General features: G+C 43.3%; 1 protein-coding gene across 3 annotated transcripts in view; it reads left to right on the top strand.

Moving 5' to 3' along the window:
• si:ch211-250c4.3 (uncharacterized protein LOC100535981 homolog) overlaps positions 1 to 26,977 on the top strand; it is a 122,212-nt gene that overhangs the window by 63,240 nt on the left and 31,995 nt on the right. For all 3 annotated transcript variants that reach the window (XM_063071510.1, XM_063071509.1, XM_063071508.1), the window contains 2 exons: positions 12,840 to 12,979; positions 14,294 to 14,406. In XM_063071510.1, the coding sequence (XP_062927580.1) occupies positions 12,840 to 12,979; positions 14,294 to 14,406 (253 nt within the window). The remainder of the gene's footprint in view (positions 1 to 12,839; positions 12,980 to 14,293; positions 14,407 to 26,977) is intronic.

The raw sequence follows: 26,977 nt of genomic DNA, 5'->3' as shown, positions 1-26,977 counted from the left end.
TAAAGGCATAGACAATTTTCTAAATGGAGAAAATTCAGAAATCAGAGGTGCAAAGGGACTTGGGAGTCCTCGTGCAGGATTCCCTGAAGGTGAACTTGCAGGCTGAGTTGGTGGTAGGGAAGGTGGATGCAATGTTAGCATTCATTTCGAGAGGAAGAGAATATAAGAGCAAGGATGTGATGCTGATGTTTTATAAGGTATTGTTCAGACCGCATGTGGAGTATTGTGAGCAGTTTGAGCCCCCCATTTAAGGAAAGATGTGCTGGCATTGGAGAGGTTCACAAAAATTATTCTGGAAATGAAAGGGTTAATATACTGTATAGGGAGCATTTGATAGCTTTGGTTCTGTACTTGAGGGGGATCTCATTTGAACCTATTGAATATTGAAAGGCCTAGATAGAGTGGATGTGCGGGAGATGTTCCCTATAGTGGGTGAGTCTAGGACCAGCGAGCCTCAGAATAGAGGGACGTCCATTTATAACAGAGATAAGGAGAAATCTCTTTAGCCAGAGGGTGGTAAGTCTGTGAAATTCATTGTTACGGACAATTGTGGAAACCTAATCATAGAGTATACTTATACCAGTGTTTGATAGGTTCTTGATTAGACAGGGAGTTAAAAGTTACGGGAAGAAGGCAGAAGAATTGAGTCAATAGGGATAATAAATCAGCCATAATGAAATGGCAGAGCAAACTTGATGGGTTGAGTGGCTTAATTCTGCTCCTATGTCATATGGTTTTATTCCCCATTCTGTCTAGAAGGTATTCCGATACTTACTCCCTGCATAAATGGGTTGGTGTGTAATGTAGGCTGCTACCTTGACCCTCTCGTATCTTTTTGCATTTTCCTGAAAAGCTAAATGGCCCACCTTACTGAACAATTCAGGTTTTAGTCACTTTGTACTAAAATGGACTTTGTTTTTTTTTGTTCTAATTGAGTTTTCTTGTAAAAAATTGTGAATAATTTATGTTTTTTTGTTGTGAATTCTGCTTATATGATGCTAGGTGCCTGCAATGCTGCAAATCAGTTTTTCCTTGCAGCTGTCCATACATTTACCTCTGTTAATGACAATAAATGCAACTTTGACTTCAGACTTTGACCTGTGACATATAGTAGCATAAAATCTTAAGTAGGAGACTCCATCCTTTGACCCGACCACAGCATTGAGTCTATCCTTGTTGGAGTTATGGGGGGAAGCTTATTCCTTTCCAAATGCATCTTGGAAAATCCAAAAGAAGGTTTGGGATGGAGTTTCTTCAGATCCTGACTTTTTTCTACCCCATTCTACCAGTTTAGCTCTACGTGACAGGATCTCTACTCAACAGCTCAATTTGGTCCATTGTGTTGAAGCTTCTTTCTATGGGACCAAAGGGCACACTCAGCAACTGCTTTAACTTCAGAAGTTGAACATGACAAGTCTGATCCCTGGTCAGAATCAAGAAAGGAAGAAAGGAGAAAAGGAAAACTAAAGGTGTACTTTTCAACCTTAGTACTTAGGACATAGAACAGAGAACATTACAACACAGGCCCTTTTAACCTACCTTAAAATCAACCTAACCCTTCCCTTCTAATTTGCCCTCCATTTTTTCTATCTTCCTTGGGCCTATCTGAATTGCCCCTAATGATTTGTCTCTGCTACCACCCATGGCAGGACGTTCCATACACCCACCACCCTATGTGCAAAAAAAAAATTACCTTTGAAATCCTCTCTCTGCTTTCCACCTTAAAATTATGCCCCCCTTGTGTTAGCCATTTCTGCCCTGGCTATCCACTCAATCTATGCCACTTATCAGCTTGTATATGTCTATCAATCACCTCTCATCCTCCTTCGCTCCAAAGAGAAAAGCCCTTAACCTATCCTCATAAGACATGCTCTCCAATCCAGGCAGCATCCTGGTAAATGTACTTTACATAAAAGCACTTCTTAAGGTGTGGTCAATGTTCTCCCACAACTTCTGGTTATAAAGCTGGACCTTCAAAGTAAATTCACTATCAAAGTACATATTGTATATGTCACCATATGTAGCCCTAAGATTCATTTTCTTGTGGGCATTCACAATAAATACAAAGAAACACAATAATTAATTAAAAACCACACAAGGCAGACAACCAATGTACAAGATACAACAAACTGTGCAAAAAAACAAAAAGGAAAGAAAAGGAAACAAAATTCAAATAATAAATAAATAGTAAATATCGAGAACATGAGATGAAGAGTCCCTGAAAGTGAGTCCGCAGGTTGTGGGAACAGTTCAGTGACTGCGTGAATGAAGTTATCCCCTTTGGTTCAGGAGCCTGATGGTTGAGAGGTAATAACTGTTCCTGAACCTGGTGGAGTGAGTCCTGAAGCTCCTATCCTCCTTCCAGATGGCAGCAGCAAGAAGAGAGCATGGCCTGGATGATGGGGGTCCTTGATAACGGATGCTGCTCTGCTGTGACTGTGCTTCATCTAGATGCGCCGTGGGGAGGCCTTACCTGTAACGCAACAGGCTGGATCCACTATTTTTTGTAGGTTTTTCCGTTCAAGGGCATTGCTATTTTCATGCAATCAACATACTCTCCACCGCACATCAATAGAAGTTTGTCAAAGTTTTAGATGACATGCTGAAACTTCACAAACATCTACGAAAGTAGAGGCACTCCCGTGCCTTCTTTGTAATGGCACTTAAGTGCTAGACTCAGGACAGATCCTCTGAAATGATAGCAGCAAAGAATTTAAAGTTTCTGTTGCTCTCCACCTATGATCCCCCCAGTGAGGACTGGTTCATGGAGGTCCTCAAGCCAGTCCTCATTATGATTCCATGTTCCTGCAATCAAAGGCTGCCTGACGCCCAAGGAGGAGGGGAGTTGTATACAATATTAGTAGACTAATATGCATTCCACAGTCACCCAAATCCCAAAGACGTTGAGCTCCAGTGACTCTTTAGCCTGTCCTAATGTGCACTAATGGTCAGGGAAAGGAAGGCAGCATGGGTTTGGTATGGGCAACTGGGATTAAGTGAATCCTTGGGGGAGTATACTTAAGAAGGAAATCAGAGTGACAGAAAGGGAATAGTTTTGGCAGAGAGAATTACGAAGAATTCAAAGATCTGCTTTCATCAGGGAGAAAGGAATGAAGACATCAGAACTTGGGATATTTGATGGAGATGTGTTAACAACAGTCCACATTACAGCTGAAGAGTCTGTAGCTATCTTAGAAGGCACGAAGTTAGATAAATCTCCAGGGCTTGGTCAGGTATATCCAGAAAAAATGTGGAAGCCGGAGATGTATGCATCATTGTTAGCCACAGATGAGGTGCCAGAGTCCTGTTGTGCCTTCTGGCTAAATTTAATCTGGATAATTGGAGGTGTTATATTTTGTGAAGACAACAGAGGGTAGGACTTTCACAGTGAATCGTAGGAACCTGGAAAGTGTTGTAGAACAGAGGGACCTAGGAGTGCGTACATTTTTCCCTGAAAGTAGCGGCACAGGTCGAAACAGTGGTAGAGAGGTTTTTGGCACATTGGCTTTCATCAGTCAGGCCCTGAATATAGAAGCTGGACCATTATTTTGAACCTTACAAGACTTTATTGATATCGATAAGATTGAAAAGGAGGACAGAGAAGATTTACAAGAATGTAGCTGTGACTTCAGGACTTGAGGTATAAGAAAAGGATGAACAGATTTGGACTTTATTCTCTGGAGCATAGGTGAATGAGGGGAGATTTGATAGAGGTACAATAAATTGTGAGGGGTATAGATGTGGCAAATGCAAGCAGATACTTTGCACAGAGGTTGGGTGAGACTAGAACTAAAAGTCGTAAGTTAAGGGTGAAAGGTGAAATATTTAAGGGGAACCTGAGCGGGAACTTCTTCACTCACAGTGGTGCGAGTGTGAAGTGAGCTGCCAGCAGAAGTGGTGGGCAGGTTCAATTGCAACATCTAAGAGAAGTTCAGATAAGTACATGCATGAGAGGGGTATAGAGGGCTATGGTCCAGGCACAGGTCGACGGAATTTAGGCAGAATAACATTTCAGCATGGACTGGATGAGCCAAAGAGCCTGTTTCTGTGCTATAGTTCTGCATGACTCTATGGCATTGGTGAGGCTGCAGTTTGAATATTGTGTTCAGATTTGGGCCCCCTGCTGTAGGAAAGATGTAATGAAACTGGAAAGAGTACAAAAGAGATTTTATGAGATGTTGTCTGGTCTCAGGTTATGGAAAGAGGTTTAGCAGGTTGGGATATTTTTCATTAGAGCATGAGGGGTAATCTTATGGACGTGTGCAAAATCATGAGAAGCATAGAGAGGATGAAGACGTGCAGATTTTCCCAAGGTTGGAGAATCGAGAACTAGAGGGCAGAGGTTGAAGGTGAAATGTAACTGCTTTATTCACATTTTGAATAAAGGAGTTACATTTTCTGTTTTCCAAATGGATCACTTTACATTACTCTGGAATCAACTCTTGGCAAAGGCGGATATCGGTGACTGAATTCACCATCGCCTCTTCAGCACAAGTGCATCCTTCAGCTGATTGAGGTCATCCTTGAGACATTTGCTCCTTCCTCCTGAAACTTCTTGCAAAGATGGCGTTCAGAATAGAGTGCTCACGTTGTCCTGTCGGTGATTTTAGAGTATGTTGTGGAGACAGTGTTGGCGGTGCTCGTCTGGTGCTTTGAGATGTTGTTAGGTGCCTGAAATTTACCACAGTGCACGAGTTTATTGTGAGTTCCATGCCAGGTTTGGAGTTGTAAGCACGCTTTTCCTCAGTGGGCTGAAGAGAGATATCTCTCAAGAAATATAAAGCACCAACAATGGACGTTTTTTTTCTGTGAAATGAACCAAGGCAAGCTAACCAAATAAAGATGGAATGGGGTGTAGAACATTAATACAAGAGTTTCTGCAGATGCTGGAAATCTGGAGAAACACACACAAAGTGCTGCAGGAATTTAGCAGGTCAGGCAGCATCTATGGAAATGAATAAACAGTCGATGTCACGGGCTGAGATCCTTCATCAGGACTGAAAAGGGACGGATAGAATGTCAGAATATGAAGGTGGGTTGTGGGGGAGAGGAGAAGGAGCGCAAGCTAGAAGGTGATTGGTAAAGCCAGGTGAGGGGGGGCCTGTAGTAAGAAGCTAGGAGGTGATTGGTGAAGCCAGGTGGGTGGGGGAGGGGGGCCTGTAGTAAGGAGCTAGGAGGTGATTGGTGAAAAAGGAAAAGGGCTGGAGAAGAAGGAATCTGACAGAGGAGGAGAGTGGACCATGGGAGAAAAGGAACGAGGAGCAGCACCAGGGGGAAGTGATAGGCAGGAGAGAAGAGATAAGGAGACCAGAATGAGGAATTAAGAAGGGGGAGAAAGGGAAAAATTACCAGAAATTGGAGAAATTGATGTTCATGCCATTGGACTGGAGGCTAACCAGACAGAATATGAGGTATTGCACCTCCAACATGAGAGTGGCTTCATCATGGCAAAAGAGCAGGCCATGGACCAACATGTTAGAATGGAAATGAGGATTGGAATTAAAATGGTTGGCAACTGGGAAACCCAGCTTTTTGCAGTTAGAGCGAAGGTGCTCGACAGAGCGGTCTGGCCAATGTAGAGGAGGCTGCATTGAGAGCACCAGGTACAGTAGATGACCCCAACAGGTTTGGAAATGAAGTGTTGCCTCACCTGGAGGAACTGTTTGGGGCCCTGAATGGAGGTGAGGGAGGAGGTGAAAGGGCAAGCGTAGCACTTCTGCCGCTTGCAGGGATAAGTGCCAGGAGGGAGATTGCAGCGAAAGGTTGAATGGACAAGGGAATCGTGGAAGTAGCGATCCCTACAGAAAGTGGAGAGCTGGGGGGAGGTAAAGATGTGTATGGTGGTAAGGTCAAATCGAAGATGGCAGAAGTTGGATGCAGAGACTCATACGGTGGTAGATGAGCTCAAGAGGAACTCTATCCCTGTCAAGGCGATGGAAAGATGGGGTGAGGGCAGCTCTCTGGAAAATGGAGGAGATGACAATAAGGGCAGTACCAGTGGTGGTGGAAGGAAAACTCCATTCTTGAAGGGGGACATCTCTGTTGTCCTAGAAAGGAAAGCCTCATCCTGGGGACAGATGAGATAGAAACAAGTAAACTGAGGAAAAAGATTGGCATTTTTACAGGAGACAGGATGTAAAAAGGTTTTGTCAAGAGAGCCATGGGACAGAAGACTATTTTTATTGTTCTGGAGATACAGTACAGTAACAGGCCCTTCTGGCCCAGCAAGCCTGCACCACTCAATTACACCCATGTGACCAATTAACCTATTAACCTGCACATCTTTGGAATGCGAGAGAAAACCAGAGCACCCAGAGGAAACCAACTGATTCATCGGGAGAATGTGCAAACTCTTTACAGACAGCGATAGAATTAAACCCAGGCCATTGGCACTGTAGCCCGGTCACTGCCGGGCTACCATGCTGCCCATCTAAGAGTGAGTGAGTGAGGCCTCCATCGGTCAGGGTCGACTATGGATGTTGCATCCTAGCTATCTAGTTACACTAGCCTGGACCATACAATATGGAGAGCAAGCTGTTGCCCATAACCTCGAAAAGGTAATTCTCAGTCAATTGCTGCCCTACTTACAACAAAACAACACCTTGGAAAGATTTCTGTTAGGTTTTAAGGCTTATAGCACAGAGTGTGCCCTGCTGAAAGTGTACAATGACCAGCTCCTCTCTATCGACTCAGGTGACTCTGCCATTCTAATTCTTCTTGACCTCAGCGCAGCATTCGATACTGTGGGTCACGCCATTTTAATAGACTGTCTCCAATACGGGGTTGGTGTTGATGGCACTGCCTTGAACTGGTTTATATCCTACCTCAAAAATAGATGCTTCTCCATCAACATAGGCAAATTTTCTTCTCCCCCAGCTAGTCTCTCCCGCGGGGTCCCAGAAGGTCCCATTCTTTTCTCTATATATATGCCTTCCCTCAGCCAAATCATTCAAAAGTCCGACATTTCTTTCCACTGTTATGCTGATGACACACAGCTTTATCTCTCCCTAAAACCAAATGACCAGTCAGATCTAATCAGCCTGATGAACTGCCTTGAGGACATAAAGTGTTGGATGGCACAAAACTTCCTACAGCTGAATGAAGGCAAGTCTGAAGTTGTCCTATTTGGCCCCCCTGACTCCATCAAAGTGATTATCAACAGTCTTGGTAACCCGTCCACCCTTGTCAAACCCCATGTTAAATCCCTTGGTGTGATATTTGATTCCACCTTTAAGTTTGACAAGCAAGTTAATGCAGTCGTAAAAGCCAGTTTTTTCCAGCTTCATACTATTGCCAAAATCAAGCAGTTTCTCTCTTTCAAAGATCTTGAGAAAGTCATCCACTCCCTTATATCCTCCCGCTTGGACTACTCCAACTCCCTGGGATTAGTCAGTCATCCCTGTCCCGTCTGCAACTGGTCCAGAACGCCGCAGCTAGGCTCCTGACAGATGCCCGGAAGAGGGACCATATTACTCCTATCCTGGCCTCCCTCCACTGGCTGCCAGTACAGTTCAGAATTAGTTTTAAGATTCTCCTGTTTGTTTATAAAGCCCTAAATAGGTTGGCTCCCCCTTATATCACAGACCATCTAGCCCCTTATTCTACTTCAGGTCCCTCAGGTCGGCCGACTTGGGGCTCCTCACTGTCCCGCGATCTAAACTTAAGCTCAGGGGTGACCGCGCCTTTGCTGTTGTAGCCCCTAGGCTGTGGAACAGCAATCCTCTCCCTATCAGATCTGCCCCCTCCATCGACTCTTTTAAATCTAGGCTCAAATCTTACTTTTATTCACTAGTGTTTGAATCCTCCTGATGTGGCTGATTTTTGGCTTGTGCCTAGGCCCTTGTGTTGTTTCTTTTGTGCCTATAAGCTGTTTGCCTTGTTGATTATGTTTGGGTTTCTTGTATTTGTAATTTTAGGTATCTGCTCTGATCTGTACAGCACTTTGGTCAACATGGGTTGTTTTTAAATGTGCTATATAAATAAACTTGACTTGACATGCAGCAATCTCCCCTTCTCCATGCATCTGATGAACCCAAAGGAATGGCAGAGACTGATACAGTTTGGTACCAGCAGCATCGCAGGAGTTGCCAGTCAGCATTGACTCGATGTAGGACTGCCTTAGGGACTCCAGCTCCAGATATTTCCCTCAGGATTTACTCCTGAAGCCTTCCCCATGAGTGGGAAAAGCCACAAGGCAGCAGACGTTTGAGATTAGAGTTTTCCTTCTCCTAGATGAGCTGCCAACCACAGATGACGAGCCCCATCTGCCCAGAGAGACTGATTTTAATCCAAGTGGAATAACCTGCTTTTGCCCCTTCTCCTGTCAGTAGAAACCGTTCCACTGGGCTTAGTAGCTAAGCCACATGTGAAGGCCAGGAGTTGTGCTTGGCTGTCAGAGGCTATTTGAGGCACACGCCATTGGGAACATTTAATAAGTAGAGGGAGCTTGTCCCCATTATCACCCCTGGCTATAACAACCTGAAGGAACCCTCAACTAAGAAATAGCAGTCATAATATCATGAAGTTTACAGTAGGTATGGTAAAGATTGTAGATCACTCTGAGCATAAAATCGTTAATTCAAGAAGGGCCCATTTCAATGGAAGAAGAACAAATTTGGCCTAAGGAATTTGAAATCAAAGCTTGCAAATCTGAAACTGAACAATGGGAGTCCTTTAAAACTTGTGCTAAAGTCCAAGTATATTCCCTCAAGGGAAAGGGTAGAAAATTTAAAATTCAGAGCACCCTGGATGACCAAACAGTGAAAGGATAAAGCAGAACAGTAAAGGAAGTATACAAGCATATCCATTTAACGCAAGTGAGAGTCAGGCTGATTTCTGGAAGTTCAGCAGGGAAGTGAGAAATGAAATAAGAAGTAAAGAGGGAGCTTGAGAAAACATAAAGTGGAAACAAAAATACTCACATGAATGAGAAAAGAGTTGTAAGGGTCCATGTGAGCTGATGAGAGATCAAGAATTCATTGCTACAGACAGCTGTGGAGACAAGTCACTGGGTGTATTTAAATGAGAGCCAAGAGGTTCTTGATTAGTAAGAGTGGCAAAGGTTACGGAGGGAAGGTAGGAATATGGAGTTGAGAGGGGTAATAAGTTAGCCATGTTTGAATGGCAAAGCAGATTTAATGGACCAAACGGCCTAATTCTACTCCTATGTCTTAAGGTCTTACGGTCTTAAAATTTAACTTCCTTTTGGGGCTAAAGTCAATACTGAGGTACTAAATGAAGGAAGATGTAATCGAAATTCTGCATTGGCTAAAAAATTACTGCAGAGCAATTATTACGCAGGTAGCTGCATAAAGTGAATAAATCGCCTGGCCCAAACAGGATGCAGCTGAGTTTGCTGAGAGGAGCAATTGCAAAGGCCTGTACGTAATCTTGCAAGCCCCTACTCATTCAGCATGGTGCCAGGGGACTGGGAAACTGCGCATGTTACTCTGTGCTCAATAAAGAGTGCAAGGATAAATCCAATTACATCAGCCCACTCAGTTTAACCTCAGTGGTGGGGACAGTTCTAGGGACAGTATTCAGCTCAGTATGCACAGTCACTTGCACTTGTATGAATTGCATCTGGCTAACTCAAAATAAATGATGAAGTAACATTGAGGAAAACGTAGTTGATGTGATGCTTCGGGACTTTCAAAAGAGATTTGATGAAGAGCCACACAATAGGCTGTCTAAGTAATAGGGATCAGAGAATAAGAGTTCATCAGTCTGAAGAGAAGTGTGTAATATCTTTCTTGGGAGTTCGCACTGCTTTCTTCCACACATTTTATTGATTTGATCACTTCAGTAAGGTGGACTGATGCGAGAAGCTGGAATTGTTTTTGGATTACAGGGAGTTATGAGGGAATTTGATGGAGCTGTTTCAGGACACAGAGGATATAGACAGAGTAGATATAGAGAAGCATTCTTCATTGGGAGTACATCGAGAAACAGGACGTATCAAATGAAGGTAATTCACAAAAGTGACATGAGCAACACACCCGAAATGTTGGAGGAACTTAGCAGGTCAGGCAGCATCTATGGAAGTGAATAAACAGTTATGGGCTGATCCCCTTCATCAGGACATCTACTATTTATTCATTTCAATAGACGTTACCCGACCGACTGAGTTCCTCCAGCTTTTTGTGTGTGTTGCTCTCAATTTCCAGCACCTCCAGAATGTTCACCTCATATTCAAAAGTCCCATGAGGAGTTTTTTTTTACACAGCAAATGATGAGGGTCTGCAAAGCACTGAGGTCGTTTAAACTATAATATTGAAAAGGGAACTCAACAAGTGAATGAGGGAAAAACTTACAGGAAGGAGATTGAGATTTGAGTCAAACTAGATTCTTCTTACAATGAACCAATACAAATTCACTCTTTCTCTGCTGTCAGCAGTGGACACCATTTGATTCATTGACTTTGTTATGGCTCATTATGATTCCCTGTCACTTGACTTTGTTGCTCAAGGTGAAGAGGTATCTATAAGAATTGCTCCCCTCCACTTGTAATGTACATCCACTAGAATCATGATCAGTTTTATACAGTAGATAAGCATGTGGAAAATAGAAAATTGGAGGGATATATAGGAGGAAAGGGTTAGATCGATTTTTACAGTGGATGAAAAAGGCTGGCACAACACCATGGGCCAAAAGGCCTGTACTGTGCTGTAATGTCTGATATTCTATAGCATAAATAGACCAGAAAATATCCACATACATATTCCTGACTACAGCTCGATCAGCCAGGGTCAGGGTCTGAGGGGAGCTACCAGTGGATTTTTTTAACAATGTCATTTCCGTACATAGTAACAAAACCACATCAGTGCTTTCCTCATCATCGTAGGAAAGCGTCCACATTAACAGTGACAAACCTTTGTGCATACAAGCATGAAATGGAAAGAATACTAAAGGATCTGCAGCTTTTATCTGATGGAGTAAAAGAATTCAAATCTCCCAACAAGGATTGCCAGAAATATGTAAACAATAAGGTCAATAAAGGGGAACCAGTGGATATTGTTACACGTATTAACCCTCAATAATAATGATCAGTTAGGTACTGTGAGAATCTATATTTACTGACTAGTACCTTTATTGTCTCAGCAAACAAGCATGTGAATTTATATTACCTGTGTATACACCCTCTAGGTTTCCCTAACCCTCCATGACCAGTCAACATGGGGAAAAGCTAGTACCTGGGATAAGGACTCCACAGTGGCCAGGTGTCCTCTTCCTCCCAGTGTAACCCTCACGTTTCCAAAGTGGGGTCACCCACATCCACGATGGTTGGTCTCCATAGAGTTGTCACTGCCTGTACTTCCAAGATCCTCCATTCTTCGTCTTTTCCATATCAGATCAATCTGTGTTTCAATTTCATGGGCCCAAGGTCATCTGACCTGTGTCAGCTTCTCATTTGACGTGGCCCAAGGCTACAAGCACCTTTATGGCTCTCCTTTCAGCCTTGTGCCTTAGGCGATTTCTTTTTTCCTGTCCAAATCAGATTGATTCAAACCAGTCTAACCAGGTCAGCCAAACGCTGGACCTAGATGACCAGAGCACAGGCGGTTCCTTCTAGAAACCGGCCATTTTTCAAACTAAACAGATCCTTATCTGAGAATTTCAATTCCTTATCGGGTTTAGCAGCTGCAAAGACAGTCTCACAAAATAGCCACCTCTATTCCTGCAACCACATGGCAGGAACATAGACTTCTGCTTTGTCTGTTTCCACCACCTTTGCCTGATACCTTTTCACTAATGTATACATTATAATTCTTTCAAAACTTGCTTGGTGAGACATCATATAGCAGTTTTTATCAAAAATAGAGCCCATGGGTTTGGATGGATGGGTCTCATAAAATATGAATAAGTGGATCTTTTTCACATTGAGATTTGGTATTTGTGATGCGGCACATGGACCGGCGACTTACAACAATTAATGGCAAAGTTAAAAGAGTCGGCAAAATGTTAATAGATTTAGCATGATGCAGGAAACTATGGTAAATAATTAGAAACTTGTAAACTTGGGTGTTTAGATAGACACAGAAGGTTAACGTGCAGATGCAGAAAGTAATTCAAGAGGTAAGTGGAATATTGACCATTGTGCTTTGTGCAGTTTTGGTTTTCATACTTAAGGGAGAGACTTGAAATTATGCAACCTGATTGAAGAAAAGGATTGTCCAATAAGAAAGACTGCAGCTCTGGGGAAGGCTGAACCTCCTGATGTAGTATTGAGGAGAACTGACCGTCTAGGTGATGTAAAACTATTACTCATGTTGAAAACCTAGAACATGGTATCAGAATAAAGGTCACCTCTCTAGGATTGAGATGAGGGAAAGTTTTTTTCAGGGTAATTAGAGAGGGTTTTCAAAACTCCTCACTTTGTAAACTGCGGATGCTTAAATATAGAATATATTCAATGGAGGTTGACATCTTTTAGAAAAAAAAATGTGAATTCAATGATCTGACAATCAGGTTGGATCTAATTTGGCAGAATTATGTGAGGGCCGTACATTCTTAAGTGCCAGGGTGTTGAGGTATGTATTCAAGGAAAAGCACAAGTAGTGTTTCCAGTTTACAAAATTATTCGTATGAGAGGGAAGCATGAAGTTGATGTGCTGCAGTTATAATACTGAACATGTGCAACTTAACTGTATTTCCTGACTTCTGCCACCATTTCCCTTATCTAGTCAAGCTCATTTATCTTTAAATGTCCATGTACTCTCACTGTCTCAGCAGGAATGCTGGCCATTCTAATTTTTTTGAAAGTTTTGGTGCTTGGTGTGACCACTACATGACTGTTAGGATCTGTAACAGCCATACACATAACTGTGTATCTGTTGAAGGTGGTGATATGGAGCCAGGTGGAAGAGGATGGGTCAGGAAGCCCATGTGCAAGGAGGTGGGAAGATCTATAGAGACTGAGGTGAAACATAGCCTTGATGGTACAAGGAACTTGAACTCATCTCACAAAGGATTCCAAGAGGTAAGAATATGGGAATGTACATCTACCTCAGCTCCATTTTCCTGCACAATTCCTAGATCCTTTAATGTCCTTAATATTCAGAAATCCATTGGGCTCTGTTTTAAATAGCCTGAAGTGCAGAAAATTGCAAATATCCAGTACTGTCTGACATAGTTCTTACTCTAACCTCCAGAGCTATGGGGAATCTCTGCTCCACATTCACCCTTTCAAACCTTGCAACAACTTTGTTAGTTTCGGTGAAGGAAGCCCTGGACACTGCCCGAACACAGGGCAAGACTGTCCAACTTCACCTCATACAACTAACCACCATCCCAAGAACCTATCTGTTGAACCTTTATTGTATACTCTCTGTAGCAGATAAATCTTTTGGTAGGTGACAAAGCTGAACTGTATACAGTACTTCAGGTGTGGTTGCACAGAGCCCTATGTCTTTGTAGTAAGACAGCTTTTATTCCTGCACTCTTCTCAAATGTGGTTGTACCTATTTGTTCCAATTTGATTTTTTTTTCTCTTGTTTGTTTTCAACTGCTGTTTTTTTTTAAAGTAGCTTCGGCTTTATTTGGTCAGGACGCACTTGGAATATGGTGAGTTTTGGGCCCCTTATTTAAGAAAGGATGTGTTGGCATTGGAGAAGGTCCACAGAAAGTTAATGAGAATGATCCTGGGATTGAAAGGGTTAACAAGCAAGGAGTGTTTGATGCCCCTGGGCCTTTACTGGCTAGTGTCCTTAATGATGGATGCTGATTTTCCTGTGACAGTGCTCCATGTAGATGTGCTCAGTGCTGGGGAGGGCTTTTACCCGTGATGGACTGGGCCGTATTCGCTACTTTTTGTAGTATCTTCCGTTCAAAGGCATTGGTGTTTCCATACCAGGCAGTTCTGCATCCAGTCAATATACTCTCCGCCACACATCTGTAGAAGTTTGGCAAGGTTTTAGAGGTCATGCCGAGTCTTCACAAACTTCTCAAGAAGTAGAGGCACTGCTGTGCTTTCTTCGTAATTGCACTTACACGCTGGGCCTCGGACAGGTCCTCTGAAATGAGAGCACCAAGGAATCTAAAGTAGCTGACACTCCACCTCTGATCCCACTATGAGGATCGGCTCGTGGAAATCTGGTTTCCTCCTCTCGAAGTCAATTATCAGCTCCTTGGTCTTGCTGACATTGAGTTATGGATTGTTGTTGTGGCACCACTCAGCCAGATTTTCCATCTCCCTCCTATATGCTGAATTGTCAGCATGTTTGATTCGACAAACGGCAGTGGTATTGTTAGCAAACTTAAATAAAGCATTGACATTTTATTCTTTGCTCCTCAGGTAAAAGCACAATCTGGTGGGAAGGTTCTGGTTAGGAATTCCGGTTTAATAGAACAGAGCAATGCCCAAGAAGTGTCCAGCTTCATAAAAAGATCCTATGGACAGCTCTGCAGGTAAAAAAAATTGTGTGCCTTGTTCTTTATTTTACATAAATACCTTTCAAAGTTTGTTGTTGGGTAGAAGGATAACAGTTATATTGTTGATTGAGGGATGTGTGGGAATTAGGGATTTGTATTGGTTTTGGGAATTGGGAAGATGTATTTTGGTGAGGATGTTGCAACGCATTGTGCTTCAGGGAGGTGGGTGGTTGTGTAAGGGATTTTGTGTTGGTCAGGCATGATAGAAAAAGCTATTGACGCTATAATGTTTAAGAGAAGTTTGGATAAGTACATGGATGAGAAGGGTACGGAAGGCTATACTCCAGGAGCAGATTGCACTAGGCAGAATTGCACTTTGGCATGAACTCGATGGGCTGAAGGGCCTATTTCTGTGCTGTATTGCTGTATGACTCTAAAAGCAAGTGAAGGTTGTGTTGAAGGGGCAGGTCAGAGGTTGAGAGTCTATATCAAGGTGGAGGTGAGCGTGTTTTGTGTAAAGGACATTTAACATCAGTAGGTATTAGCGAATGTACATTGGTGCATGTGTGGACATTTGTATCATCGACCATGTGTTGGAGAGGATATTGTAGTATGCTTACCACCGTGACTGTGTTGGCAGATGTGTGCTGGGGATACACGTCAGACATTGTGTGTTGGAAAATAAATCAGAAAACAGGTCAGGCACCATTCACAGAGAAAGGAACAGATTTGTGTTTCACGTCAATTACCTCTCATCGGAATAGGATAAATGAGAAACCATTGCAGAAAGGGGAGAGTGGAACAAAACGGTGAGAATATATATATAAAACAAGGTGCAGATCACTGCTGTCAAAGTAACAATTACTTTAACTTCCAGAAATTAGAGACAGATGAGCATAAAAGAGAGAAAAACAAAACTGAAATATCCAGCAGCATCAAATGGCAAGAGGTAAAACGAACCGGTTACAGTATCTGAAATCACCGTATTGAGTCCCAGGGAATGCAGTGTGCCAAGCTGGAACATGTGGTGCTGTTCCTCAAGCATACCTCAGGCATTGCTGTAGTAATGTAAGAGGCCGCTGACAGAGAGGCTGGTGTGGAAGTGGGATAAGAGTTAAAGTGACAAGTGACTGGAAACTGACTGTCATGCTTTGGACTAACTAGAACGTTCTGCAATACAATCACGCAATCTACATTTGGTTGCTTCGACGTAGGGGAGACCATATTGTGAGCTGTGAATGGAAGAAGTGAAAGTGGGTTGTTGCTCTACCTGGAAAGAGCGTTTTGATCATTGTATGGAGGAATGAGCAAATTGTTGCACCTTGTAGGAGGTGCTGTCTGCAAGGGCCATTTGGCAGAGATGGAAGAGTGAGTGTGGACTCTCAGGTCTCTTCAGAATGCTGAAAGAGGAAGATGTGTCTGCTGTTGGCATCACACAAATGTGACAGAAATAAGAGAAGATGATCCTGGGTGGATGCTGAGGATAAGAGGAAACATTTCCTCTTTCTATTTTGGAGGATACACGGTGAGATCGGAAAATAAGTGAATAGAGAAGATACAATTGAGAGCTCTGTGCACCATGGGTGTATGACATGAGCGATTTGTGTCAGGGAGATGTGCAGAAGGCACAGCTGCAGGGTGCGTTTGAGGGAAGCCAAACGTGTACTGAGGATGATATAAAGTCTGCAGATGTATATTGAGTGTTGGGTGTTGAGAGATTAATGCCAGTGAAACAAATGTTAGGGAGTGATACCAGAATCAGAATCAGGTTTATTATCACTGGCGTGTGATATAAAATTTGTTAACTTAGCAGCAGCAATTCAATGCAATACATAACATTGAAGGAAAATAATAATAATAATAAATAAATAAATAAATCTTATTCAGTATACTTTATACAGTATACGTATATTGACTAGATTAAAAATTGTGCAAAACACAGGAATACTATATATTTTTAAGAAGTGAGGTGGTGTCCAAGGGTTCAATGTCCATTTAGCAATCAGATGGCAGAGGGGAAGAAGCTGTTCCTGAATCACTGAGTGTGTGCCTTCATACTTCTGTATCTCCTACCTGATGGCAACAGTGAGAAAAGGGCATGCCCTGGGTGCTGGAGGTCCTTAATAATCGACGCTGCCTTTCTGAGACACCGTTCCTTGAAGATGTCCTGGGTACTTTGTAGACTAGTACCCAAGATGGAGCTGACTAGATTTACAACCCTCTTCAGCTTCTTTTGGTCCTGTGCAGTAGCCCCCCCACCCCCATATCATCACAGTGATGCAGCCTGTCAGAATGCTCTCCATGGTACATCTATAGAAGTTTTCGAGTGTATTTGTTGATGTACCAAATCTCTTCAAACTCCTAATGAAGTATAGCCACTGTCTTGCCTTCTTTATAACTGCATCGATATGTTGGGACCAGGTTAGATCCTCAGAGATCTGGACACTCAGGAACTTGAAACTGCTCACTCTCTCCACTTCTGATCCCTTTATGAGGATTGGTATGTGTTCCTTCGTCTTACCGTTCCTGAAATCCACAATCAGCTCTTTCATCTTACTGACATCGAGTGCCAGGTTGTTGCTGTGGCACCACTCCACTAGTTGGCATATCACACTCCTGTGCGCCCTCATGTCACCATCTGAGACTCTACCAACAATGGTTGTATCATAAGCAAATTTATGGATGGTATTTGAGCTATGCCTAGCCACACAGTCATGGGTATATAGAGGGTAGAGCCAGACATCCCACCTCTCCCGGAAGTTCTGGGAGTCTCCCACATATTAATAGTGGCTCCCTGATGCCCGCAAATTATGTACAATATCACGGAAATCAATTTTTTTGAGAGAGCGCAAGAGCAAGCAAGCGAGAGAGGGAGAGAGAGAGAGAGAAAGCGAGAGCGACCACGAGAGAGGGAGCGAGCGAGAGCGCACCGTGGGAGAGTGTTCCAAAAAAAGAAAATATAAAACGTACGTCACCCCAGACTACCCTAAGGTGTACCCCTGCCCAATAGGGGTCAAAAATAATGACAGTGTTGCTCACTGCGCTGTTTGCAACAGTGACTTTTCTATTGCCCATGGTGGGTTAAAATGTAAAAGACATGTTGAGGTGAGTTTAACAGGTGTCATTCGTTCATTAGCATTGCTAACATTATTTAAACCAGCTGGCTGGCTGCTAAGGAGCTACTCTATTGCAAACATCCCACCTGTCCCGGAAGAAGTCTCCCGCAAATTGACGGTGCTACCTCCCTGAAATGAGTTTTTGCAGGGTGGGATGTCTGTAGAGCAGTGGGCTAACCACACCCCCCCCCCCAACGAGGTGCACCAGTGTTGATCGTCAGCGAGGAGGAGATGTTATCACCAATCTGCACAGACTGTGGTCCAGATCCTTGCTGAGGTAGGAGTTCAGTCTGGTCATGACCAACCTCTCAAAACATTTCATTACTATAGATGTGAGTGCTACCGGGCGATAGTCATGAAGGCAGCTCACATCATTCTTCTTAGGCACTGGTATAATTGTTACCTTTTTGAAGCAAGTGGGAACTTCTGCCTGTAGCAGTGAGAGGTTGAAAATGACCTTGAATACTCCCGCCAGTTGGTTGGCACAGGTTTTCAGAGCCTTACCAGGTACTCCATTGGGACCTTGCGCCTTGCGAGGGTTCACTCTCTTTAAAGACGGTCTAGCATCAGCCCCTGAGACAGAGATCATGGGGTTATCAGGTGAAGCAAGGATCTTCACAGATGTAGTGGTGTTCTCCCTTTCAAAGCAGGCATAGAAGGCGTTTTCATCTGGTAGTGAAGCATCACTGCCATTCATGTTATTGGGTTTCGCTTTGTAGGAAGTAATGTCTTGCAGACCCTGCCAGAGTTGTCATGCATTCAATGTCATCTCCAACCTCATACGAAATTGTCTCCTTGCCCTTGAAATAGCCCTCCGCAAATCATACCTGGTTTTCTGGTACAGGCCTGGGTCACCAGACTTGAATGCCACAGATCTAGCCTTCAGCAGACGACGTACTTCCTGGTTCATCCACAGCTTTTGGTTTGGAAATGTACAGTAAGTCTTTGTGGGCACACTCTCATCCACACAGGTTTTAATGAAGTCGGTAACAACTGCAGCATCCTCATCCAGGTTCGAAGATGAATCCCTGAACACAGTCCAGTCCACCAATACAAAGCAGTCCTGTAGGCGCTCCTGTGCTTCCCTTGTTCATACCTTCTTGGTCCTCACTGCTGGTGCTGCAGTCTTCAGTCTCTGACTATACTCAGAGAGTAGAAGTACAGCCAGGTGATCAGACTTTCTGAAGTAAGGGCGTGGAATAGCACGGTAGGCATTTTTGATGGTGGTGTAACAATGGTCCAGTGTGTTGTTTCCTCTGGTATTGGAAGTGATCTGTTGATAGTAATTGCTTAGTGATTTTTTTCAGACTGGCCTGGTTAAAATCTCCCAGAACGATGGTGAAGGCGTTAGGGTGCGCTGTTTCCTGCATGTTGATCCCATTGTTCAGATCATCTAAAGCCTGCTTGACATTGGCCTGAGGTGGAATGTATACAGCTACCAAAATGACCCCGGAGAACTCCCGTGTTAGGTAAACAAGATGGCACTTAACTGCTAGATATTTTAGGTCTGATGAGCAGAATTGGGACAGCACTGATATATTTGTGCACCAAGAAGAGTTGATCATGAGGCATACTCCTCCACCTCTGCTTGTGAGAGACTCTATCGATCTATACTGATGGTGTATAGTAAACCCGTCGATCTGAATCGCTGCATCTAGTATGGAAGGGGTTAATCAAAATTCCGTGAAACAAAGGACACACGTGGTCCTAATGCCCCTCTGCTTCAGCACCCTAGCTCTCGATCTTATTCACCAGAAACTGCATGTTTGCCAGCAAGGTGGTCAGTATTGGGAGTTTAAAACCCCATTTCCTTAAACGCACTTGTAACCCCTGTCTGCAGCCACGCTTCTTCCATGGGTGCTTCCATCCACAGTCAGAGTTGTTTCCTTCAGTTTTAAGCAGCGATAGTTCGTTTAAACACATTAAGGCATCTCTGTTGACTGTACTGATCTTGGAAGCAGTCGTGCTTTTTAGCTGTGTCAGGCTGAAACGAGAATATTTAATCGTATCCATTGGGAGTTCTGCTGCTACTGGAGTTGCCTCTAGGCACCCCGGAAGTAATCACAAGAATAGTGTGTTGGTCAGGTGTATGGAAAATTGGTGTGTTTTGGACCAGATATATTAGGCTGGTATGCTTGTCCATGTGTATGTCAGAACAGCCGAATGGGTAGGCATGTGTCAGAATGAGTGTTTTGGCAGGGCTGTCTCAAAGACTCCGTTTTGGGGTCGTGTATGCTTGTAGACTGTGCAGTGACTCCCCCCCCCCCCCATACCAGATGGTGATGTGGCCAATTAGAATGTTCTCCACGGTACTTGTAGAAATTTTTGAGTGTCTTTGGCGACATATCAAATCTCCTCAAATTCCTCATGAAAAATAGTTGCTGTTGTGCCTTCCTTGTAACTGCGTCAATATGTTGGGCCCAGGATAGATCCTCAGAGACATTGACACTGCAATGTTTGCTCACTCTTTCCACTTATGATCCCTGGATGAGGACAGGTGTGTGTGCCATCGTCTTACCCTTTCTGAAGTCCACAATCAACTCTTACTGTCGTTGAGTGTGAAATTGTTGCTGCCACGCCACTCAACCAGCTGATCTATCCCACTCCTGTACACCTCCTCATCACTATCTGAAATTCTGCCAACAATGGTTGTGTCATCATCAAATTTATAGATGGCATTTGAGCTGTGCCTATCATACAGTCGTGGGTGTAGAGAGAGTAGAGCAGTAGGCTCAGCTGGCAGCCTTGAGGTACGCTAGTGCTGATTATCAGCAAGGTGGTGATGTTATTTCCGATCTACACAGACAGAGGTCTTATGGTGAGGAAGTCGAGGATCTAGTTGCAGAGAGAGGTACAGAGATCCAAGTTTTGGAGCTTTTTGATCAAACTGTAGGAATGATTGTGTTAAACGCTGAGCTGTTGTCAATAAACAGCAGCCTGGCAGTAGTATTAGTATTGTCCAGGTGATCCAAGGCCACGTGAAGAGCCAATGAGATCGCGTGGCTGTAGACCTATTGTGAGAATAAGCAAATTCCCGTAGGTCCAGGTCCTTGCTGATGCAGGAGTAGATTCCAGCCATAACCAACCTCTCAAAGCACTTCATCACTGTGGATGTGAGCGCTACTGGAAGATAGTTGTTAAGGCAGCTCACCCTGCTCTTGGGCATTGGTATGATTGTTGCTCTTTTGAAGCAGGTGGGAACTTCCAAGTGTAGCAATGAAATGTTGCTACAGGCCTGTTATATTTTTCCTGCATCTTCTCCAGCACTGTCATTTCTTTTCAAGTGCAGGCAAAACTCTGACAGAAGTTAGAGTTTTATAATATAGGAATATAACCTCCCTGCTCTTGCATCAGTGTCTTGACCAATGAAGGCCGGTATCCGCTATGCCTTTTTAGGCATGTTATCTACCTGCCACTTTCAAAGATCTTTTGACTTGCACATCACGGTGCCTGTAAAGGAAGAAATGACCATGCAAAACAAACTGTGCGCCTCTAGAGGCCAGAGCATTCCCCACCTGGCATCCATAGGATGTCAAACTTTACTACTGAAACCAAAAGCCAAAAGCCATTAAGTCTTTGGCACAAAAAGGACAGTCTCAGAGTCTAGTCTTGAAAACCATCTTACTACACCATCTTTAACCATTTTCACTTTGAAAATGCTAGCCTCTTTGATTTTCCTAATGGGGGTCAGCAAGAAATGCTGGGCCAGGAGAGGGTGAGCTGGCCAGCTTGGATCTTCCTGTGGCATGGTCAGCCAGGTTGAGGTCATCAGGAATACCATTCCCTTGACTCTTCTGAATTGATCACCTGATACCTTGAATCCTGTTATATACATAAACATAGAATCTCCTTGTTTTATTAAATGTAACAGAAGCAATATCTTGTTAAGATACTGACTGGATCAACAAATCCAAGAGAGTCAATAGGCTGTTGATAATCGATAGCACACCAAGACGCATAAGGGGTCTTTCAGTATCTGTGACCAGGAAAGTAAGGCCGTCAGTAATGAGATACCATCCAAGCCTCAGACTGTGCTGCATAGGAGAGAGATCCTGTCCAAGATCAATACTCTGTAGATCTTTTGCTAGATCTTCATGATTCTCAGCACTGTTGGATGCGATTTTATTTAGTCTGAGATTAGACTGCACTACCATGTCTTGCACTCCTTTCAGCATGCTGACGGTTTCTTCTGCACTAGAAAATGATTTAAGACTACTATCAGCATAGAAATGCCTTTCTATGTATCTCCATGCTTCAGTCCCGAATTCCTTCTCTCCCTCAATATTTGTCCTCTTAAGGTCATGGATTGGCACAGCTAGTGAGGGACAGTTACCAAATACATGAACTCTCATTGGTACCCCAGAATCTCGTTGTTCAATTGGTGGTCATGAAATTATGAAAATCTGAGGTAGTCTCGATGATCTTCTTATACTGGGAAGCTGTGGAACTGTTGTTTGATGTCTGCCATCATTGCAATGGACTCATATCTGAAGCACATGAGGGCCTTGAGCAGACTGTTGTTGAGGTCTGGAACCTACATTGTTCAGTGACGTGCTTTTGAACTGCACACTTGAATTAAAGACAATCATATTTGTGCAGGTTTCGGGGGTGGTAAACCCCAAATATGTGCAAATACCAGTTTTCTTTGTTGTGATCTGGTAGAAGTGCTAGCTCAGCGTGATTATTCCTGAGAGTCTCTCCATAAACTCCACATAATGATCTTTCAATTCTGGTTTGCTTCTGAGGAACATGAGTGGATTGTGGGCTTGCTCTCTGTTGTTTGGTAGGAGTTTTGGCGAGCAAAGAGCAAGGGGAACTGCACAATTTTTAACTTGTCTTTCTAAGCTGTTTGTTCACAGTTCGAAAGAAGACCATATCTTCGATGGAAGGTGGCAGCTTATAATAGAATAGAATATCTTTATTGTTGTTGTTGTGGAGCAATGAAACACAGTTTAGCAGCTCAACATTTTGCAGCATGACAAAGAATATATACATAAAATAAACTCTAAAATCTCAGGAGTGCGTCCAAAATTAATAATATATGGATGGGGGGGTAGGACTATTGCACACCTGCCATTCCTGGAAGTGTGATGCATTTAGCTGCCGCCGTCTTAGGAGGGGGGCAGGAGAAGGGAAGGGGGTGTTATACATTTCACTGCTTCTGGGTAGAAGCTGTTAAGGAGTCTCTTTGTTTTCGTCCTTAATGCTCTGTATCTCTTCCCAGAAGGTAGAGGGGAAAACAGGTGATGTCCAGGATGAGTGGGATCCTTTGTAATACAAGTAGCCTTCTTTTGAAGTCTGCCAGTATAAATGTCTCTGAGGGAGGGTAATGTTGTGCCAATAACCCGCTCTGCTACCCTCACCACCCGCTGCAAGTCCTTCCTGTTCTGTTCTGTGCAGCTGGCAAACCACACTTCCAATCATCTTCCAAGTAACAGAAGATCGCCTTATCTAAATCTAGCTGTCAGGGTGCTTGATCTGCTTATCTAGAATCTTCTCTTTCCTACGGATTCTACTCTCACAGAGTCTGAAGTGACTTGAACACCTGCCTTCCAGAACATTAGTCTTAAATGTGCTGACAGTGGGCTGATGAGCACCACCGAAGCAGATTTCACCCACTGTGACCCAGCCCAGGTCCAGCCGTTAGCCATTAGGTACGTTGTGCTGACCATTATGCAGTTCACATACCTCATGTGTGTGGATGGCATCTCTGCCAAGCAACAGGAAAATCTCAGCAGCAGAGTCGAGTGGGGGGATCTCGTCAGCCATGGCCTTAATATGTGAATGATGACATGCAGATTCAGGAGTTGGGATTTTATTCTCTGTTGGTGGGAATATGGTCGCAATCAATGAGCATTGGCAAGGGTAAGCAGATCTCTCTTCCTATTGACTCCATGGCAAATCCACTGGCTCTTCTTCCAGCAACTTCTGATGTTCCAAAGCAGGTCTTTAGAGTGTGTGGGGAAACAGAACTTTGAATATTGCTCAGCGTGTCCTTTCGGGTAGATGTTAGCTAGACATATTTTAGAACAGGATTTGCCTTGGACATCTCCCACATGACTTGTGCAGGACGAAGTTGCTACATCTGATGGATGCTCTGCTGGCTCCCAGTTGTGCTCTGCTGCCGGTGTGCTGAAACCAGTAGTGGCCCAAGGTGCTGGTCCCTCATGTTGAGTTGTGCTGGTCACTGTTGCACTCTGTTGTAGTCTTTTGTGTGGTGGGGTGCTGACGCACAACATGTTGAGTGTTCTTTTAGAAAGTGTCTTTGGTCTGCAAGCATTTTTTCTCTAAATCTCCCACATTTCCATAAGGGGTGAAGATTCTCATGGACAGGGCATTGTCTGTTGGGGTTCATAATAGAATTTCTACTTCAGATTTGTTGACCATGATAGGTGTTTTGGTTTCCTAAGCTTTTGCTGGAGACCTCTCTTTGAATGACATGTTACCAGAAGGTGAGAGCATAAAACTAGGGTCATTTTGCACCTCTGCGTGATGGCAGGCAAATTTCATGAAGAATTAAAATGGTGGATGGGGGTGGGGGGCATGATGCTTCATTTTATAGTTGAACCCTTCAGTTATCCACTCTTCTTGGATATTGTTCAGTAGTCTCTCCACTGTAGAGTTTATTCCTCTTGTTGTGTCCCAGTAACTCAGTCCTGGTAGGTAACGCTCATTTTTTGTGGCTTGCAGTTCCGGCAACAGATCTGTGAACTCCAGTAGTTTCCACGGTTCTTTGTGTGGGAGCTTTGGAAAATTATCGAGTCTGCTGAAGAGAGATTCTTCAGTTGCCTCTGGAGAGCCACAGCATTTGTCCAGCCTCGCCTGACATTTGTAGACCCTTAGCTGGATTATTAATGTGAACTGTCCCAAACCTGCTTGCATGTTGCAGTGACTCCCCATCAAGCCACTTACAGAGAAGGTCGACCTCTTCACTAGGTTTGAGACTTGGTCCATCCATGGCATTTTAAAAGCTTGACCTCCAGGACAGAAAACTGGCAGACTAGTTATCAAACACTTGAAGTCCTGCTATCACTAGGTATTAACGAGCCAGATACCAAGCCAAACCTAGTGTACCTGTGGCTCCTGAGTGAGAGCATTGCAGAGACGAGGTTGCCAAATGTGTGTGTTTGGATGGATGGAAGTTCAATCTGTACATGTTTGTGTAGATGAGATTGGCATCAGTCGCAACTCTTGACTGAGGTTTTTGTTGTAATGGAATTCCAAGGGGAGTTGTGGATCTTTGCTGCTGGAGATTTTGTCTGTTAATACCTGGACTGTGTGAGGGTCATGTTGGCTGTGTGGTATGGACAGCTTCTCCTTGTAGAGCTGGAGCACTTTCTTTTTCATAGCCAAAGTGCATTTGGACATATTCTTTAGTAAGATGCATTGGCTGTTGTAACAGCAAAGTGTGACTAAGGCAGCGTCAGCTTTACGCTCTTCCTTGATCACACTTAATGTAGCCTCTACACATGCTCTCTCCACATCTATACGTGCTTTCTTTGTGTCTATACGAGCTTTCTCCATTTGCATATCAGCTTTACATTTTGCATACACTGCTCTCTTTCTTGCCACTTCAGCTCAGGTGTGGGCTCATGCTGCAGCTACATGGATACATTCAAGCATCGCGAAGATGCAATAGATGCACCACATTCTGACCTCACTTCCAGGTTTTGGCGATCGATGCTGCTCAGGTCGGAAACTGACATTGTCATCTACAGGGTTCAGACGGGTTTCCAGCCCATGGATAATTCCTTTGAGGACACGTTATCCTTCCACCTTACTGCCCTCGCAGTGCATATGTACAAAGCTATGCAGCAAGTTAAACACCTTCTCAAAAATCACCCAAGGCAGAAGCTTTCTTCAAGGTTTTTAATGAGATCTTTCTTACAAAACTACAGAAAATTAAGTAAAATGCAGAGGATTCCAGGTAATTGGTCCATCTGTTAATCGGAGCAGCCACTTGTTTGAGCTAACTCTTAAAGAGCAGAAACTAATCAAGAAAATAACTAGGATTCCCTTCATTTATTTGGGGCACTTTGCTGCTTAACTTGGGCAGCGGACTGTTGCACAACAGTTTCTAACTAGCATCAGTCACGGCCATTAGACACTACACTATACTTAGAGCGGACAGTTTTTAAATAGCGTCATTTACATGTGTTTGTGTTCAAAAAGCAGTGATAGTTGGTGAGAAATAAGCAGTGTGACATTTCAGAACTGTTTTGCTTACTGCCCTTACAAGCATTCAGGCTTGTAAGTGCCAGAAACAACCAGGAGCGAAAATGAAACCATTTCACTACATCAACAAGTTAGGAACTATGAAGAATTTGAAGATATTGGCAATCATCTTGAAAGTTACAATGAAAAATAAGATTTGGAAGACGCAATCATCAGAAGGATTGTATGAAGACAGTCCATTATCTACACTAGGTATCTGAGCTGATTTTATTCACTTCCAGTCAATCAAAAGAACAAGGCAGCGTACAATGGATTAATTCCTCCGGCGATAGCAAATAGGAATTCGTTCACAGTTTTATAGTACTTTAGTAGTACTGACAGTGTTCGAATTCATTCTGTTTTTCATTTAAATACATCATTTGTTACTCAGTTAAACTGCAGTTTGCCTTTTTATACCATTTTAACTACTTCCGTGAAACTTCAGCTATTGGGGCAGCTGCTTAACTGGGCCAAAATGGGTTGGTCCTGATGTTTCCAAATAACCACTATACATATTAAGTTCAATACAGGACCATCGTGTGCCTGAATATACTAATGATTATTCTCATGTTCAGTGTTTACCAAGGTAATAAACGGACTGTACATAGCACCCCAAAACTATGCCATGTAAACAAGAGTAAATAAACTTGTGGCAAAGCAATAACATAATAATGATAAATGATAAACATAATACTTCCATTAAAATATATCTACTAAGTGTTTACTAATAATAACAAAAACTTAAGGCTCACGGATATTTCTGTTTCAAAGCCAAATAAAGAGAGGATGAAGAAGAATGTTTTTCCACCTTGTGCTTCAATCGAAACAAAATTAACCCACGCAGGAAATCATATAAAACACAGTTTATGTACAGGAAGTGATGTTCATAAAAAGTGAACTGCACCTCTGGAGGCCAGAACACAATTCACTCCCTCTGATGTTCAGAATGTGGTCTCCGATGTTTTGGGGAAACCAGACACTGATGGTGTCACCAGCTTGTGGGTGGGTTCTTGCTTTAATTCTCCATCACGCTCACACTTTGTCTGAGTTTATCTCCTGCTCTGTTACAATGAAGCCCAATGTAGGTTTGAGGAACACCTCATCTTTCATCTGGGCATGTTGCTGCTTTCTGTGCCCATCATCAACATTTTCATCTGCAGGTAAATCTCTCCATCAGGACAATGTGCTTCAGAGATATTGTTTGTTGGATTGCTGTGTGCCAGGTGAGAGAGCTGGTTGGCATATCTGGCAGAGATAATCTTAGTTGGAGTGTGTTA

Source organism: Mobula hypostoma, chromosome 19 (genome assembly GCF_963921235.1).
Source record: "Mobula hypostoma chromosome 19, sMobHyp1.1, whole genome shotgun sequence".
NCBI lineage: Eukaryota > Metazoa > Chordata > Chondrichthyes > Myliobatiformes > Myliobatidae > Mobula > Mobula hypostoma.
Note: the sequence above shows the minus strand (reverse complement) of the source record. Positions and strands in the feature narration are given on the sequence as shown.